Genomic DNA, 18,237 nt, shown 5'->3' on the forward strand with positions numbered 1-18,237 from the left:
TGAATCTACGAAGATCAACATATCAGCAAAGAAAATATATGTTTGCATACCGTAGCAATGGAAAGTTTCCAGGAAACAGATGAATAAAATACAGTCTATCGTATTCATTGTGACATCAGGATTTGTTTTGTTACTCGTGTTATCGAATTGTTCATCTAATCCCAAATGCACAATTTTAATCAGCTTTTAATCCAGTTCTAATTTAGAGGTGCAGGTAATTTGGTTATTTTGATATCTGAAAGAAAAGAAAAGTTGACAGTCCTCTATAAATATAACACCATGCTGTCATATGACATGATGCCCATCAGCAACACTACTAATATGAGTAACATTTCATGTGACTATTACGATTAGTTTATAAATCTCCTATTCAAACTTAATAATAATAATTAAACAAAATGATGAATATATTGCTGTATTCAAATTCAATTAAATCATAGCTAATATTTTGGCATGAATCTCCATTTTTTTTTTATAAAATACAGTTTGACCTTCTTACAAATCAAGAAGTCACAAGTTTAATAAGCTCATGCTTGAAAGAAATTTAGTTGTACATTTGTAATAGGAGTAATAATTCATTTCTTTTTACATTGATATAAACGATTTAACAATTTGAACTGTGAATTTCAAATTCTGTAAAAATATTATACACATTGTGTCGATGAAATTTTTCGGAAAAAATGGTTTAAACACTTTTGAATGATGTGAACATTTTTTAACCCTTCAATAATACGTCGCATGACCATTTGTCATTAAAATCTTTAATTGCCAATATAATCAACACTGTATCATACTTCATTTAAACAATACAATGCTTTTTGGTGATTCACGCGGTGAATGTAGCTGCAATAGCTAGTTTTGTAAGTTTTTTTCTGCATATTATTGTTTATATGTTCATCCTTTATTTAACAAATGAATTGGTCGTAAAGTATAAATAAAAGTGACTTAATAATTGTAAATATTTTTTAGTAGTATGCTAAAAAAAATAACCAAGTCGTCTGATATGGAAATTCTAGTCGGATATCATCAGGATTATTTCGTGCATTAAGTTAAGTATCTTAAGTTGTTGAGGGGGTCGACCGTTCGATATATTTCAGTCCTGTCATTTTATATAGAGCAATTAATCAAAGAAGAAGGGAACTAAAATTATGTTGTACAATAAATCAATTAATTATCATTTCTAATTGTAAATCGTATTTACTTTCATTTAAAACCCCGGAACAATATATAAATCAAGAAATATCGATCGCTTAATTTAATTTCCCGCTGCTCAGAGAGATCCCATTGAATCTATGAAGTCACACCATCCATTCCGGTTTGCTTTATCAACTTAGCATTAGTATTTATTTAGTTAATCTTTATATTTGTTTTAAATGACAAGTTCTGGAAAATTCAACAAAAAAAATATTGATTTGAGACCGTTGTTTTACCATTGACTTTCATTAAATTACAAACCAACTTCAAACGGAGCACGTTCGTTAAAATCTAAAAGCGGAGGTTAGTATCGGACGAATAACCGCCTAGTTGTGTTAATTGTGAACAGATGCCAGGTATCGTAAAAAAGATGTTTGCTGTCGTTATTTTGACATGGCAATTCTGACTTTAGAAAATGTATCTTAAACATCTAGATTACAATTATAATATACTTATTCAGTTTGCGAAGAACTTGACTTGGAATAAAAAAAAATATTCCTTCTCATTTTTAAACATTTAATGATAGCAGATATCTATGCATAGATGTATGTAATTTTTTTTTTTATTGACGTGTGAGCCTAGAAATGTTCAACTTTGTACACTCGATTTTTTTAGTAACAGAAAGATATAAACCAGCGTTTTATCAAGCGCACTGTGTACATTGTATTTATGTAAACCAAACCGGAATCGATATAGTGACGTCGAAATAATCATATTTTTGGTTTAAAAACAAAATAGTTCTTCATCATGTCAGCTTCCAGTAAATGCAATTTCCCTAACTTTAAAGCTATACACGCTATAATTTGCGTCAATTTTGAATAAAGGGGAAAATGTATGTGTTTGATTACTAATAAAAGTTACCTTTATTCTGTTAATTATAATGCTCAATTCGATCACGTAACAAATATATCAAATATTAAACAATAAAACATATTTATTTTCCTGCCAGGAAAGTAATGCCTCCTCGTGAATATCAATCTATCACGTGATATCGACAGCTAAATTTAGCCTATCATACCAAAACTGGTGAAGGGTCAACATCTTCATAATTGTGATAGTTTCACAAAGGAAAGAATATTTTCAGTAAAGCATAAATTTGTCCGATATACGAGTACAAAAAAATAAATAAAAATACAAGCCTGTGAGTAGATATGAATACTTCCTTTCAAAAAATGACGTAGACCTGTGTTTTTCCCCTATGTGCTATTTATAGATACTATAAGTGTTAATGCAGAAGTAAGGGTATCGTGAATGACAAACGTATTTTACTCATTATACATCTATGTATTTCAAATTAGCAACTGTTAAGCATATTAAAAATCAAGTTGGATATTTAATTAGGCAAACAATAACGACCACCTAGTTCTCCGCGGACATGCGCAATGAGGTCGGTTTGCTCTTCCTTCATCAATATTCATGAAAAGGTATATTTTCCTGGCAGGAAAATAAACAATTAAAAATCTATATCTTTGTAACGAGATGGAATTCACCCTTGTAATTTACAGATTAAGGATAACTTTTATAAGTAGACAAACACATGCGTTTTCACTGTCATTCAAAATTGACGCAAATTATAGCGTGTATAGCTTTAAACGTGCATTACAGTTGAATATTGTAGTTTATTTTCAAAACAGCATGACCACCTGTAATAGTTTAAACCACTTTATTAATATGAATACAAAACAAGAGATGCCCCCCTCCCTTGAAAACATTCACAAAGAAAAGGAATGTAAACTTCAAATAACTGGTCCAAGGGCCATAACTCTGACGAAAATTGCTCGATCATTATGCTCGGTAATATTGCTTATATTGCTCGGTATTATTTAGATAAACCTGTATATCAAATACCGCTCCAATATGTTCATCCTCTGCAAAGAAAATTAGCGGAAACTGCAAATAACTGGAATTTTTCTACGTCCAAGGGCCATAATTCTGTCGAAAATTGCTCGATCGTACCAAACCTTGACCTATATATTATCATGATTAACTCGTACACCAAATTTCATTTTAATATGTTTATCCTCTGCGAAGAAGAGGAACTGAAACTGTTGATGGACAGACCGACCGACCGACCGACAGACGGCAGCAAAGCAATATGCCCTAACTTCCAAAGGTCCTCGAGGACAGAATCGACCATTGCCCAAAATTACATAAAACAAACATGTAATAGAAAATCTGACCCTCTGTACATGTATATAATACAAGAAGGTTGCTAACTTCGTCCATTTAGAATCAATGGAAGGGTTTATCGCAAGGAAGATAACTCGTAACATTTTTTTTTATTCTTCAATTGTAATACACTCAGTAAAAATGCCTTCTTTTAGATTTTCCAATACCCAAGACGATAAAAAAGTTTTCGCGGCTTGATTAGAATTCATATTTCTTGTGAATTGTACTTTTCTCGAGTTTGCCTTGCAATTTCGTAAATCTCTCGGAGTTGTCTTTCTTGCGATAAAGCTTCAATTCCGTTGGTTCTAGATGGATCGGTTCAAAACTTGCAACCTGTTGGTGAAAATTGTCCTTTTTATCTCATAAATGTATTACACAAGCATGACATGCAGATATTCGGTGAAGAGAATTATCAGGCTACGACATAAGGTCACCATTTTTACTGCTAGATGTAGTTTGATAGTACATTTCAACAAATATTCATCGGCAGTGAGAGGCAGACGAAGTTAGCAACCTTCTTGTATTATACATTTGTATATGTAGTGGGTTGATTTTATAAAAATATCTGTTTTAGGTAATTTTGGGCAAAAGTGTATAAATTAGTTTAGACATATGTCATTAAAAGATAATTTAACAAGGGCACCGCTAAGCGGAGGATCCCCTCGCGACACGAGTTATTGTGTGGGGATGCATTATTTAGGAATATATAGTTATGTAAATGTAATTGAGAAAACTACATTCTACGAGGGTCAATAAAAAAATACGAAGACAGTGAGGTTGTCTATCATATATTTTTAATGAGAGTCATACTGATTAATCTGTGCACCAACACTTATGTTATTGATATGCAAAGTTTTAGTCCATTTGATGAAACGGTATTTTTGTTACCCTTGTTTTAAAATCAACATGTTTTGTCACCACGGCGCAAGGTAACGTTCAAAACATTGACGTCAAGACTAAACACGCACATTTTATAGATATACCCCATCTTTATATCACGCTTAGTCTTTTGTGTCTTTCTCCAAACAATTTATAAATGGCACTGAACCACTTAACATCTTATTTGCACAGATTTGTTCGAGAATCATAAGTTAGTTCTTCAAAGTTTTCATTTTCTAACCGTGTATCTCTTAGTTTACAGTAAGGATTACCCTGAACGTCGGTTGACGTTACTTTTTTTTTTTACCAAATATTTCCTGATATTCTACTCGCTTTCGGACTATTTTGTATTTAAAATACAATGACAACCACCCCAACAAAATGTATTACAGTTAAACACAAACTTGCAAATAATTGTTGATTTATTTTTTGCACCATTGAGCATTTTCACAGCTTATATCGGCTTTTTCCTGAATTAAATCATTTTTTTTTTGTACTTCTCGTTGCGCCGTAACGTCCGACGACGTCATTGTTTTTATATAGTCAATTCTGAGGAGGATTATCTGTCTTTAGTAACTAATATCTGTTCGACAAAACAATATATCCCGTCATTATTTGGTACATAGAATACCATGACTATACTTAGTTTGAGGTTTCAATATTATTTGGTTTTAAGCCCAATTTATAGATATATTACTTTCAACATTATATGGTTTATTGTTGACATAACACACATTTTGGCCGTGCAACGTGACCTCCTTTTTGCAGGATTAGATTCTAAATAATTCTTAGATGTAAATGAATTTATTAACTTTTTTCCTTGCAAATTGTTTGAAGTTATTGATTAATTATGTCTGCCAAATTTAGTAATGATATGACGTTAAGTAACATAAGTATGACAAAAGTCTTTGTATTTTTTGATTGACCCTCGTACTAACCCTCCATTACTTCAAAAACTACGCTTTCTTTACCTGAACTAGATCTAAATCCCAAAAATATCAAGTTGTTGATTTGAACTGGTTACTTTCATTTTGGTTTCAAAGAAGTGAAGCGGAAGTAGTTATTGTCAAATCGTACATAAGATTTCTGTTTAAAATTGTCTTATTTTACCGATATATCAAAAAGAACTCAATTAATTGACTTGAAAACTACCAGGCTTTGTCCTTTTACATGTACATGTACCATGCCAAATAAGTATACAAAGTTTGATAAATTTCCGTGCAAGGGTTTTCTTTAACTTGCTTCATAGCTGAACACACATACACACGCACAGCAGCGATGCTATATCCCCTTCGCAACAAGTTGCGCAAGGGGATAATAACAAACATTCAAACACACATTAAACTATTAACTCTATTAACTCACCGTAACGTTGTTCTGTCACGCTACTTTCCCTATGGGTGATTGATAACTCTTACTCAGAAATTTCGATTGATAACTCGTATACAAAGTTGATAATGACATTGATTTAATGAAATAAAAAATTGTAATAGTATTAATGGTTTGGAAAGGCACTTGCATTTTTTATTTGTTATTTTACAGAAGTGTGCAACGTATGATAAATATTTTTAGTTTTGAACGAATTTTGTCATAATGTATGCCCCCCTCCTTTACAATGGCGTAATTTTATCTAAGTTTTTGCATAAAATACGACCAATTAATATGACATTGCTTTTGTTTTAATCTTTTACAATGAGGCATATTTGTGCAAAGGTTGAGGAAATTCTATTGGAAGTTTTTTTTTAACTTACTAGAAAATTGAAGTGGAGTGCACACACACACACACACACACACATACACACATACAAACACACACACGCACGGTAGCGATGCTATATCCCCTTCGCAACAAGTTGCGCGAGGGGATATTCAAAAAACTAATAATAAAGTCCCGGGGGTCTATAATATTGGAGGGGGGGGGGTGGATTGGGGTGGGGGGGGGGGGGGTCGATCCTGTCCTCAAACACCTCTGCTTCCTTCTTCGAGGGGGGAATAAATATGTTTTTGACCTTTCTTCTTTGAAATCTATTCCGTAAGGAATAGATAAATCATACATAGTGGATTTAAATATAATTCGTATAACTGACGTTTAAAGGTTAACAAGGGATGACTACACTTAACGCCGTGTTTTGGGCCCTTTTTGGTCACTATTGTTCCTTCTATTCCTCTCTCAATTTTAATTCAAGTCGTTTGTCACAGTTATAAAATAGTTTGTTCTTTTCTTAACCTGACTGCTCTACAAATATCTTGAACTTTGTCTTATCTGCCCTTGATTGAGGATAAGACTCATAAATATGCATGAAGGATTGATTTAATATTGTAATGAGTGGTCTAAAATTATAATAGTCGTACGCGATACTATAATTGAACATTTCTTCCCACCCACCCCCTCTCTCCTTCTCTCTCTCTCTCTCTCTCTCTCTCTCTCTCTCTCTCTTGCCTTGTCTGTGCATGCTGCCATTTAATTTCAAATTGTTATGTTTCCATAAAATATATATTACATACAAGAATAGAATTCCAGGGTCCCGTCACGGGGTCTTGTATTCACAAAGTTACCTGGGGCTAGAAATCACGTGGTAAATTATATTTTTCAACAGGTCAAAGTATACCGTTTAAAACAGAGAACGCCAACGAAAGAAGAAACAGTTTTTGTCTGTTTTACCATAAGCGCATGTTTGTCTATTGATCTCCTTTTCACAGAAACATACATATATAAATATACAACTACCGTTAAAAGGAGAACAAAAGACAAACATGCGCTGACTATGTCTGTAAAAGTACAGTCTTCATTTCTACAAAGAGAAGAGACCAGAGGTACATGTGACTAGACTTACAGTAAGGCAATTTCCATGTTATTTATCGGGTCTCGGTAGCTCAGAGTTTCAAGTGCTGTCTTTGTACGCCCAATACTTGGTTGACACTTGAAACATGCATTTCACCGCTTATTTGAGATACACATCAGTAGCATTCTGTTTTAATCATGGTTTCGTTACTTAGCTTCTTTCGTTGCAAAAAAAGTGCCACAAGTGTTTATCGATTAGCCATAATACATGTAAATCTGATGATAGCAATATTTTTAACAAATGACTTTTGAGTTATTTAAGAAAACCAAATTCAAACGTGAGTTAGTTACTATTCGGGGAACAGGAAGAAGGAAGTAGAATCAGTTTAATAGATGAGATACACATGCATGTATTTGGATCTGTTCCAAGCAAAACAGTTCTTTAAAATCATAATATATTTTTGGTGCTCCAACGTTTGACTTTGATTCTTTGGAGAACATGAGATGCAAACAATTACAATTAATCGAATCACTGACGCCACAAAATTCAGAGTCCATGAGTACATGATGGGTGGAAAAGATAAGAGGATGTTATTTCCACAGGATTTCCTGCTTGTTCTTGAAATTCATGTACATAAGTTTCCAAACCAGAAATAGTGATTAAATTTGATAATATTTTTTAATCAAACGATTGCTGAAGAGATGTAGGTTGGATAATGATCGATCAAATGACTTTTTCCTTCAGTCTGACCATATCCGTGTGATGCATAATAAACCCATCGTGTCGAAATGTACTAGTTACTCGTCATTCTTGAATATGACTGAAACAGGGGGTTTCAGTGAATTGATGTTTTAATTGTAAATCTGTCAATTATATAGTTAAGGGAGAAGCCAAGGAGTTGAACGATTTTGAATGTTTACAGGAGAAATAGACAAAGTTTGTTGTTCAAGGCGTAAACAGAATAAAACCGTACATAGGATCTTACAGTAGAAACATTAAAAAACAAAAACGATTTTTTATCTAAAAAATGTCCCTGTGGTAATTGTTTAATATTAACTGTTTTAGTTGATCCTATCGTGTTGTCATTTTGTGCCTTCTCATGAGTAAGTATTTGATTTTGAAGTTACGAGTTGTTTTGTGCTCTATACAATAATTCATCGAAAAATCAATGCACAATTCTTCTCAGCATTAGATCGTGCTAATTTCTAAATTCTTTTGACCAAACAAAACATTACAGTACCGATCAGACCTAACCTAACAGAAAGTAAACCCCAACTAAACCCTGAGTTTACTTTCTGGGTTTACTCTGGGTTGACTAGACTGGACCAAGAGTCAATAGAAGGAGAGTGGGGTGTTAAGCACTTCTTACAACATTAGACTGTTTTGATACTTAGATTAGATCCAGTTGGCATTGTGTGTTGTTGATACATTCTTCACTGTAAAGAATTAATTGAATGCATAACTTATTGAAGTAAACTTTCTAAACGATTTCAAACTCTTAATAACAACACTATTTAAATGTTATTGATTTGTGTTGTTATAGTTGATAATGTTGACAATTTAAAAACGGATTCTTGAAATAAACTATAATAATTTAATTCTGGTTGTAACGCGGCATTTGATTGGATAGAAAAATTAAGTTAAAGGACTAAGTGCGGTTTTATGCATTTTTTGCCCCCAAAATCAAAGTTTAAGAAAGAGCTTTAATAATAAGGTGAAAGATAGTTAAAATCATGTTGGAAATAAATGTGTAAAAGTTTCTCACCACAGTGGCGTCATAATGTAGAAATGACGTCATGAAGATTGCATTATTTTGATAAATTGATGATTTGTGGCAAAATATGGGTGTTTTCCGATGGTTTTTCGACTAGGAAACATCGAGCGCAGGCTTGCTCAAGTACCATTTTTTAGTATAATGTGTATAACTATCTGAAGAAAAACATATGTTAAAATCGCACTTGAGCAGACCTGCGCTCTATACTTCCGAATGCAAAATATAGAGCAAAAATGAGAATATTTTCATTTGTTTGCAAATTTGCGGGAATTGGGTCATTTAGGTGACGTCATAGATAAACAGCGAATGAGCAATGATGACTAAAATCAACATCAAAGTTATAGGAATCCTCTATACAATGATTTGTGAAGATTTTATTTTTATACGATACAATTTAAAAATTGGTTGAAATCGGGGGCAGATATTTGACCATACCGCACATAGTCCTTTGTATAACCTGGTTTGCACGTCACAAGACACGTCACAATGCACTAACGTCAAAAATTTGTACAGCAAATTACAGAAAATTAAATTATAAGAAATGAACTCAATGTCTACCCACGTTATACGAGTATAACCTGGGTTGGGGCAATTTACGCTACGCGGATTATAAAGCGTAAATTGCCCCAACCCAGGTTATACTCGTATAACTTGGGTAGACATTGAGTTCATTTCTTAAATACAATTGAAAAACAAGAATTATTTCTTTCTTCTTGAGGATATTTTTCAATCAAATACAATTTCGGTTACACAATTCATTATGCTTTTAAGCATGGACATGCATAAATAAGCATAGTAATGCAAAGTAATGCAAGCATTACACTGAGCATATCAGCAAGAGGTCAACCTCCAAATGATCTTTCAAAAACATCTAGAACTGTCATGAACAAGTGAGTCAAGCATTGAAGAAATCTGGTTGTTCAACAATCAATTGATTTTATTTCTTCTGCTGACCTGTAAGCAGCCGACATCTAACTCACCGTCATATTTTACACCAATGTAATCGCTTGAAAATAAACAAACCACAAACAGAAAACCCTATTTATAGTAGAACCTATAATATCTGGAAAGACTACAGATGCAACTTTGATACCTCTAAAAATTCGATGTTGTGTTCCCAATACATGTAAACATGATAAAAGTGAACAATTAGTTAATGTTATATGATTTATTATAAACACCCTTTAGAAACAAGTGTATAAACATGAATTACAGGCATATAATACTCGCTGCAGTGTATATACACACCACTTCCTGCTTGTTGAAATGGAATGATTTTATTAAAAAACGTACTGTGTAGTAAAACTTTAATAGTTATACATACCGTAGCATTGACACCATTCCAGGGCACATATATGTAACGTCAAGGCCAATACAGTCCGTGTGTCCGTAGAATGCATTTTTACATGTTATTTGGACATGTTGCAGACTGTAAACATTACATCCGTGATGAGTTCAGTTTTAATCCACAACTCTCTACACAACATTAACATCAGGGGGTCATGAGGGGAACACGTTTTGTCGCAGGAAACACTTATAAAATAGTGAATAATTATGGCGTTGTCTCCTTTTTGGGAACTTGTAAGAAATTGAAGTGATAAATGAACAGTGATTTAAAATTATCGGTATACGTACCTATGTACCTCCGATTCTTATTTTTTGGCTCGTCCCGATTTTTTAGATGACCCCCCCCCCCCCTCTACCCCCATACACACATTTTCTAAACCTGTGTTGTGTGCCTGTTCTGATTACGCATATTCTTCTCCTTTTTCGTATTTAATCTCGACAAGATAGAATACGAACAACTTATGGTATCGTGGTTTTTTTTCCCGGTTTATTACGATAACTCGTATGAAAACCATAGAGGATGGGGGCCACATAGGGAATTATCTAAACTAGTTGGTGAAACAATACAAAAACGATTAACACCACATTAAACCAAGAACGTTGATTGTATTTATAATGTGTGTGTTTGTTTTCTTTTAGTAACAATTATATAATTAAAAACAAATCAAAACTGAAGAAGGTACTTCTTTTTAAATTTAAACGATGTTAATTGGTTAATGTATATATGTTCTAATTTATAAAATGAACTATGTATAATTTTTGAAACCTTTTTCAACCCGGTTTCTATTAAGGTTTACAGAATTCTATCAGTTTAAATATAACCTACATTTTAAATTTCGGGAAATCATCACTATATAAGAAAGAGGAAGTGATGAAATAATGCTTGACGGTTTCAGTCAAATGAACTGTAACTGATATAAATTTAATCAAACAAGACGGAATTGCATAGTCTATTCACTTTCCAGACTTTTCAGCATTAAGTAAAAAATTGTATAGCACAAATTCATCTTGCCATTGGAAAAAAAACACTACGTACGCTAACAATTCCATTCTACATTTTACTTTCGTGTGTATCAGAATTTCCGTCAAACTTTCCTAGAGTGTTATTATACCCCCTGCAAACAAAGTTGGGGGGGTATATAGGAATCACCTTGTCCGTCCGTCCGTCTGTCGGTACGTCTGTCTGTGCAATCGTGTCCGGTCCATATTTTTCTTATGGAGAAACATTGGAAGTTCTTACTTCACACAAAGATTGCTTATGACCTATGGTTGTGTCATGTCCTTGACCCAAGGTCATTCGGACAAGGTCAAGGGCAGAAAAAATACAAAATTCGTGTCCGGTCCATATCTTTCTTATGGAGAATTATTGGAAGTTCTTACTTCACACAAAGATTGCTTATGACCTAAGGGTGTGTCATGACCTTGACCCAAGGTCATTCGGGCAAGGTCAAGGTCACTGGCAGAAAAAATACAAAATGCGTGTCCGGTCCATATCTTTCTTATGGAGAATTATTGGTAGTGTTAACTTCACACAAAGATTACTTATGACCTAAGGGTGTGTCATGAACTTTACCCAAAGTCATTCGGGCAAGGTCAAGGTCACTGGCAGAAAAATATAAAATTCGTGTCCGGTCCTTATCTTTCTTATGGAGAGTTATTGGAAGTTCTTACTTCACACAAAGATTGTTTATGACCTAAGGGTGTGTCATGACCTTGACCCAAAGTCATTTTGGCAAGGTCAAGGTCACTAGCAGAAAAAGTGCAAAATTTGTGTCTGGTCCATATCTTTGTTATGGAGAAACAGGGAAGTTTTTAATTCACACAAATATTGCTTATGACCTAAGGGTTTGTCATGACCTTGACCCAAAGTCATTCGGGCAAAGGTAAAGGTCATTCGGGCAAGGTCAAGGTCGTTGGGCAAAATTCGTGTCCGGTCATTATCTTTCTTATGGAGAAGCATTGAATGTTCTAACTTCACACAAATATTGCTTAGGACCAAAGGGTGTGTCATGACCTTGACCCAAGGTCATTTGGGCAAGGTCAAGGGCAGAAAAAGTGCAAAATCCGTGTCCGGTCATTATCTTTCTTATCGAGAAGCATTGAATTTCTTACTTCACACAAATATAGCTTATGACCAACAGTTTTAAAAAAAATAGAGCAATTGTTATTTGTAGAAAATGGACGGTGAAATTGATTCATCCAATATTTTCTATAATTGGAAAAATACACGCATTATGATTTTTATCTTAGCGGGGGGTATCAATTGTGAGCTTGCTCACAGTACCTCTAGTTTTCAATGAAATGCATACTGTATATATATATATATATATATATATATAGATATATATATATATATATATATATATATATATATATATATATATATATATATATATATATATATATATATATAATACTGTAAAGCCTTGTGGTATGAACACAGCTTTTATTTCTTCATGAGACTAAACATAATACATCTTAGGAAACTGAAAAAGATAAACTAGAGCAAAGCTCGTGGTAAAACCACGAGTAGGTCTTCCGTTGTTGCTGCGAGTTGAAAGTATATATGATTTGGTGTCAATCAATAATAATGACTATACTTTATGTTTTGCTTTCGTTATAAAATCGTGTTGTGATTGAAAGTCGGTATAAAAATGTGTTTTGAAAAAGACAGGAAAAAACTATGCGTCAAAAACAGTTTGTGTAATCGTTTCAAAAATTCTTTAACCAATGAGATGTTTAATGGCAAGTTGAATTTTCAAAGGTTAGCAAGCATTGTTATATACGGCATGTTCTCATGATTCATGTCAGGAACTGTATTTAAAAAAAGAACGAACCGGCCTACAAAACACGTAACCATTTCTCTAAGATAATTTCTCTATTAAATTTAGTCATTAGTCAAAATTTATGGCATCTTTGCACTTTTCTATATGGAAGTGTGTGTTGTCAGATATTATTTAACGATATGAGTAGACTTGGGCATTCAAAATAATTATCAGCCATCAAAGATCAGCGGAAGAATATATGCAAAAGTGAGCATCTAAATTTTAAACCAGATGGTGCTGTTTTCATAGAGACACCGCTATGTAACGTGAAATTAAATAACCTTATTTACAGAAATGAATATTACTTCTCTCGAAGAAGCAATTATATGCAAAATCCGTATTTTTATGTCAGTGGGTTGACAATTAAATTAAATTAAATTAAATAAAACTTCAACTGCGCTTGTGTAAATTGGAATTCTAGGAAAGAATTAGACAGTCCGTGTTAGAAAAATTCGATTAAGTAATGAAACTGGTCATTTTCTAACTCCCCATAGATGTATTAAAAGACTGTCATCAGTCCGGAATCCGTATGTGCAATCATACATTGTATGTTCATCTATACATCTTTACCTTCTCACCTACAGCCATATTAATGAGGGTGAAACCTTCATGTACAAATGGATATTATTATAGTTCTGAAAACCATTCATCTTGTATTTTAATAGTTTGGTATGCATTGTTAACCTAAAAATACTTTTCCACTGGCTGTAGCTAACCTTATTAGTAAATACCTTGCACTTCAACCTCGAGGTACACAACGTCAATAAAAAGTTGTTTCGTATCAATTTTCATATAATTGGCAATAAATAAAATCCCAAATAACACATATCTATCTCACTTAAGTGTAACTTTGAGAAGCGCATATATGTCGCTATATTATAGTCTGTAAATAAAGCGAAATATCATGGTCTTTCAAAGCAATAAGAAATCTGTCGACACTCTCAGTACTTTGATGATTGTTATGGCGACCGACTGCATTGCATACTGTAGTCGTATTTCATAACTTCTATCCCCAAGAGCAAATTTTCTTTGCCTTAAAACTTTTAATTATAATATATTATAATTTATTTTTTTTTTCATTAATATAGAAGTTAAGCGTGTTCAACAGGAGCCGGTTGTATCAATATTTAATGGTTTATTAAAGCATTATTAAACTCCATATATTTAATGAGTCATTAATTTCTGTTGTATCAAAGTTTTAATGAACGAATCGGTTCATTAAAACTTCATTAAATTCTCACATTTTAATGATGCCAATGGGGCTTCATTAACACTTAATAACGCTAAGTAACAATGGCGGCCAACGTGATGTTTCATCAATTAGGACGAAAAAGAGCCGACAGAGTTTTTCGGGAACGTTATTATCTCGACAATATGTGTGAAGAGGAAATTCGGAGGAGATATCGGTTCAGTAAAGAATCCATAAAGCAAATTGTGGATATGATTGATCCAATCATCGGCCCCAAAACCAAGAGATCACAAGCTCTCTCTACAGAGTTTCAGGTACATCACTGACAAATAATCTTACTTCAAGTATGCCATAAGCCTCTGCATACATGTATACTGTAATAGCCTCTGTCAAGCAACAACAAGGGCTAGCTTAGCTACCCTTTGTTTAACTTGATTACGTCACATATGTCGTCATTTTGGTGGCGGATCCTATAGAAATTTCTACTGCTGATACTGATACTGATATTGGTTTAACTTGTCACACAAAAAATGGAACTCTGCCTTTTTTTCAAATATTCCTACTTGTCTTTATCAATTTACACTTTGATTTTGTTTACACTTTGATATTGTTTACAAAAAAAGTGATGCTGAATTATTAGAGTTATCCACCTTTGTATAAATGATCACAATGACGATGCTAAGAACGAAGATTTGCCGGTTTTTCACTAAGCCTGTCAGTTATATAATTCATTAAGGAATAAGGAAGCATTCTTTGAGTATTATGAGGTTATAATTTTGGTCGGAGCGTGATCAAATCCAATAAAGCCCAAAGACTTTAAAGAATTTTGTTTTGTTTTGAACATGTTTTATTGATTAAACAAAAGGATCAGAAACAAGTTCTAACAACTTACATCTATTTTGTATAACATTTTGTAATTGTTATAAAACATGTCACTATAATAAATTATTTACTTACTTACTTACTTATACACAAAGAAATATTATTTAAATCTCAAGGATTCGTCTATAAACTTTTGTACAGAAGCAAAAATACTTTTGTTAATATGTAAAGGTTGGTTGTTGTCGCCATATAAAAGTACCTAGTATCAAAATTGACTAAATCTAACATAAACAATGGATCAAACATGTTATTTCTCGCTCTAGAGTATTTTTTACAAGAAAAAAAGAAATGATACATATCTTCCGTTTGACCACATAAACACAACGGATTATTTATAATATTACGTTTACAAAGATCACAGTTTAATACACAGTTATGTCTCAGCTTTGTATAAATAATGTTGGTACAGCGTTTGCCAAAAGAAAAATAGATAGGGGGTTTTGTAACTTTAGGCATATGTTTGCAAAACAAATTGATTGAGGTGGCTGTTCTGGATTCTATATTTAGTAAATTCCATTGATTGACAGCATTGGGTACAACAGATTTTTTAAGTAAATCTAACCTGCACTTAGGAATATTAAACTGATCCTTGTTTCGTGTTTTGTTGTTATTTATGGTCATTTCTGAATACATGTAGTTTTACGGGTTTTTTTCAAATACTACTTTTACTACTTATAGAAATTTATTGAAGGGGTAAGGTCACGATTTTGGTCAAATTTCCCCTGTTTTTAATATTACAATACTACAATAAGGCATTTCTAATAGTCAACCAAAGTTTGATAAATAACTGTTATATATATAAATTTATTGAGTGATATCGTACCTAGAATTTAGAAAGATTTCCATTTAATTAATTTTCATCTTTTAAATTAAAAAAGATAGAATAATTAAGCATAAGGATACCAGACTTATAAATAGCCACATCATAAGTGGACCGTGAAACGAGATGCTACATACATGTACGGCTATATTTATTCCAAACCTCACTTCTCTTATCCCAACCTGAAATAATTGAATGCAAACTGCAATAAATATTTTGAACAGTTAAAAAACCCACAAAAATGCTGTTAATTATGACGATATTTTTTCCACCAAGTCAGCAAGTAGTTGAATTTCACTTGTATCAAAATTTTTCCACCTGTTTCTACATGACTTTGTTTGGACGTCCGCGTCTGTCATCTTGTCAGAATGCTTATAAACAAAGCAGACGCCCCGGAAGTTGACGAGCATAGCATTATGGGTAATGTTTAAAGAATAAGAAAGCTTTAATGACTCATTCATATTTTAATGCTGCATTAACTAACAAACCTTTAATAACGGTTTTGTACAACAACCTTTAATGTGTTTATTAAGTAATGACTTGTTTAGAATTTAATGATTCATTAGGCTTAATAACACATTAAATTTAATGAACCGTTGATACAACCGGCTCCAGGTCAATTTAATAGCCACATTCTCAAACTATGATCTCGCACATTTAGAGTGAAGATGATTGTATTCGAATAATAGTCTTATTGTGTAACAATTGACCACTGCAGTGAAAGCATCCTTCAAAATGTTACTTAGTTACATAGCACTTGATGACTTGGGGTTATAATTGTTTTGGGCTGTACACGCTGAATCGACTGAATAAACACAGATTGGCCGAAGAAAAAACGGGTGAGAAAGTGAAACACGTTAAGGAGAAAATGTTACATATAAGAAGAGGTCACCAATAATGATTTTCGACGGATCTGGATATCTTTTCATCAATAAAAAAAAAAATTCAGCCCGAGCACTTGGCAGCGGGCGGGGGGGGGGGGGGGGGGGGGGGGGAGGGCAACGCATCAATGTGTTCGTTCATACAATGAAACGAACGACCATGTAGAAAAACTACAGAAGTGATTAATATGTGACCTACAAAATCTATACTACGTCCCAAGATATCCTGGATTCATATTTTGCTTAATTGTTTGATATTTATAAATACCTCAAGGATCAAACAATGTTTATTCAAAAGTATGAACAATTTCCAAGATTTCTAGATCGAAACGCCCCTGTTAATTTATCAGGTTTCAATACAATGCTAAAAAAATGTGATATCTACGGGGATTTTGCATTGCAGCAAGCCCGGATGTTAACTGCGCGATGTATTCCGAGTGTATTAAAGATGTAAACATTCCCCATTATAAATCTTCGTAAGGAATCCTTTTCGTTCCCGTGAATTTTTCCGAGTGAAAATAATAATGTGTCAATTAAATTATCTTGGAAATTATCCCTTTCAACTAGGGGTGTATTTCTTTCGTCAGTTCGGAATGCTCCGGACGTGTTCTACCCAATGAAGTGTACCAGAACTGTGTATGCGCACAACCGGAATCGTGTTCGGCGCGCACCACGTTTTGAGGTAGTGCAGAAAGAAGAAAAATGGCGGCAACTGTGTTTATGTGTTCATCTTGTGGAATGTGTTTTGATAAAATGGGCATATTCGCGGCTCATAATTGCACAGGTATACGCAGTATACAAATTATTTAAAATCAAAAAATGTTATTATCTTATAAAGCGACATATTTCTGGATTGGATGTAAGAAAATGTTAATAAAAGCTTTGTTGTATAGTAGTTTATACATCGCAGGTTCGTGCTATTTATAAAGTGTATTCCATTGAGGATCTTCTGCAGCAGCTTATTTTAAGGCTTAATGAAAGTACGAACTGATTACACGGATGTGATTGATGGGTATTTTTTTTCCATAGAAATTATCGTCTCGATATTTTTTTAACACGCTATCGAAACCTCAGGTACCTTTTGGGGGGTCTGGAGGAGGAAATAATTGGAGTTATTCCTCGCTTACTAATAAAACAGAATCTCAGGGTTGCGTTTTACGAAAGAATATGGCTTAATTTAAAAATACTAATTATTCATTAGTTACTGATAAATTAAACAGTAAAATATACCTGTAGCAGGGCCTATGATTTTTCAAAAAGAATTATTTTATATCAATTTTGCACCATTAAGATGACTTGTGAGACTTGAAATTTTTACGACTTTGTTGTAAGTTCTTTTGTAAAACAGGTCCCTGAACCTTTGTCGTATTCTCAACGGAGGAATTTTTTTTTTTTTTTTTTTTTTTTGGGGGGGGGGGGGGAGGATTTAATCAATGTCAAAACATATTCACAAATTTTCCTTACTTACCAGCCCATAATTTCATCACATGGTTG

The 18,237-nt window shown here is 33.3% G+C and overlaps 1 protein-coding gene across 3 annotated transcripts in view; it reads right to left on the minus strand.

Moving 5' to 3' along the window:
- The window catches only part of LOC105330583 (receptor-type tyrosine-protein phosphatase epsilon), a 150,631-nt gene that overhangs the window by 51,291 nt on the left and 81,103 nt on the right, over nucleotides 1-18,237 (minus strand). The window contains exons 1-2 of one of the 3 annotated variants that reach the window (XM_066065885.1): nucleotides 10,124-10,264; nucleotides 51-235 (exon numbers count right to left, since the gene is read on the minus strand). The exons of 1 other annotated variant lie outside the window; for it this stretch is intronic. In XM_066065885.1, the coding sequence (XP_065921957.1) occupies nucleotides 51-108 (58 nt within the window). In that variant the 5' untranslated portion in view covers nucleotides 109-235; nucleotides 10,124-10,264. Of the gene's footprint in view, nucleotides 1-50; nucleotides 236-10,123; nucleotides 10,284-18,237 lie in introns of those variants that run through there. One more of the 3 variants, XM_066065881.1, reaches the window with a different exon arrangement.

This window comes from Magallana gigas, chromosome 1, assembly GCF_963853765.1.
Source record: "Magallana gigas chromosome 1, xbMagGiga1.1, whole genome shotgun sequence".
Classification (NCBI taxonomy): Eukaryota; Metazoa; Mollusca; class Bivalvia; order Ostreida; family Ostreidae; genus Magallana; species Magallana gigas.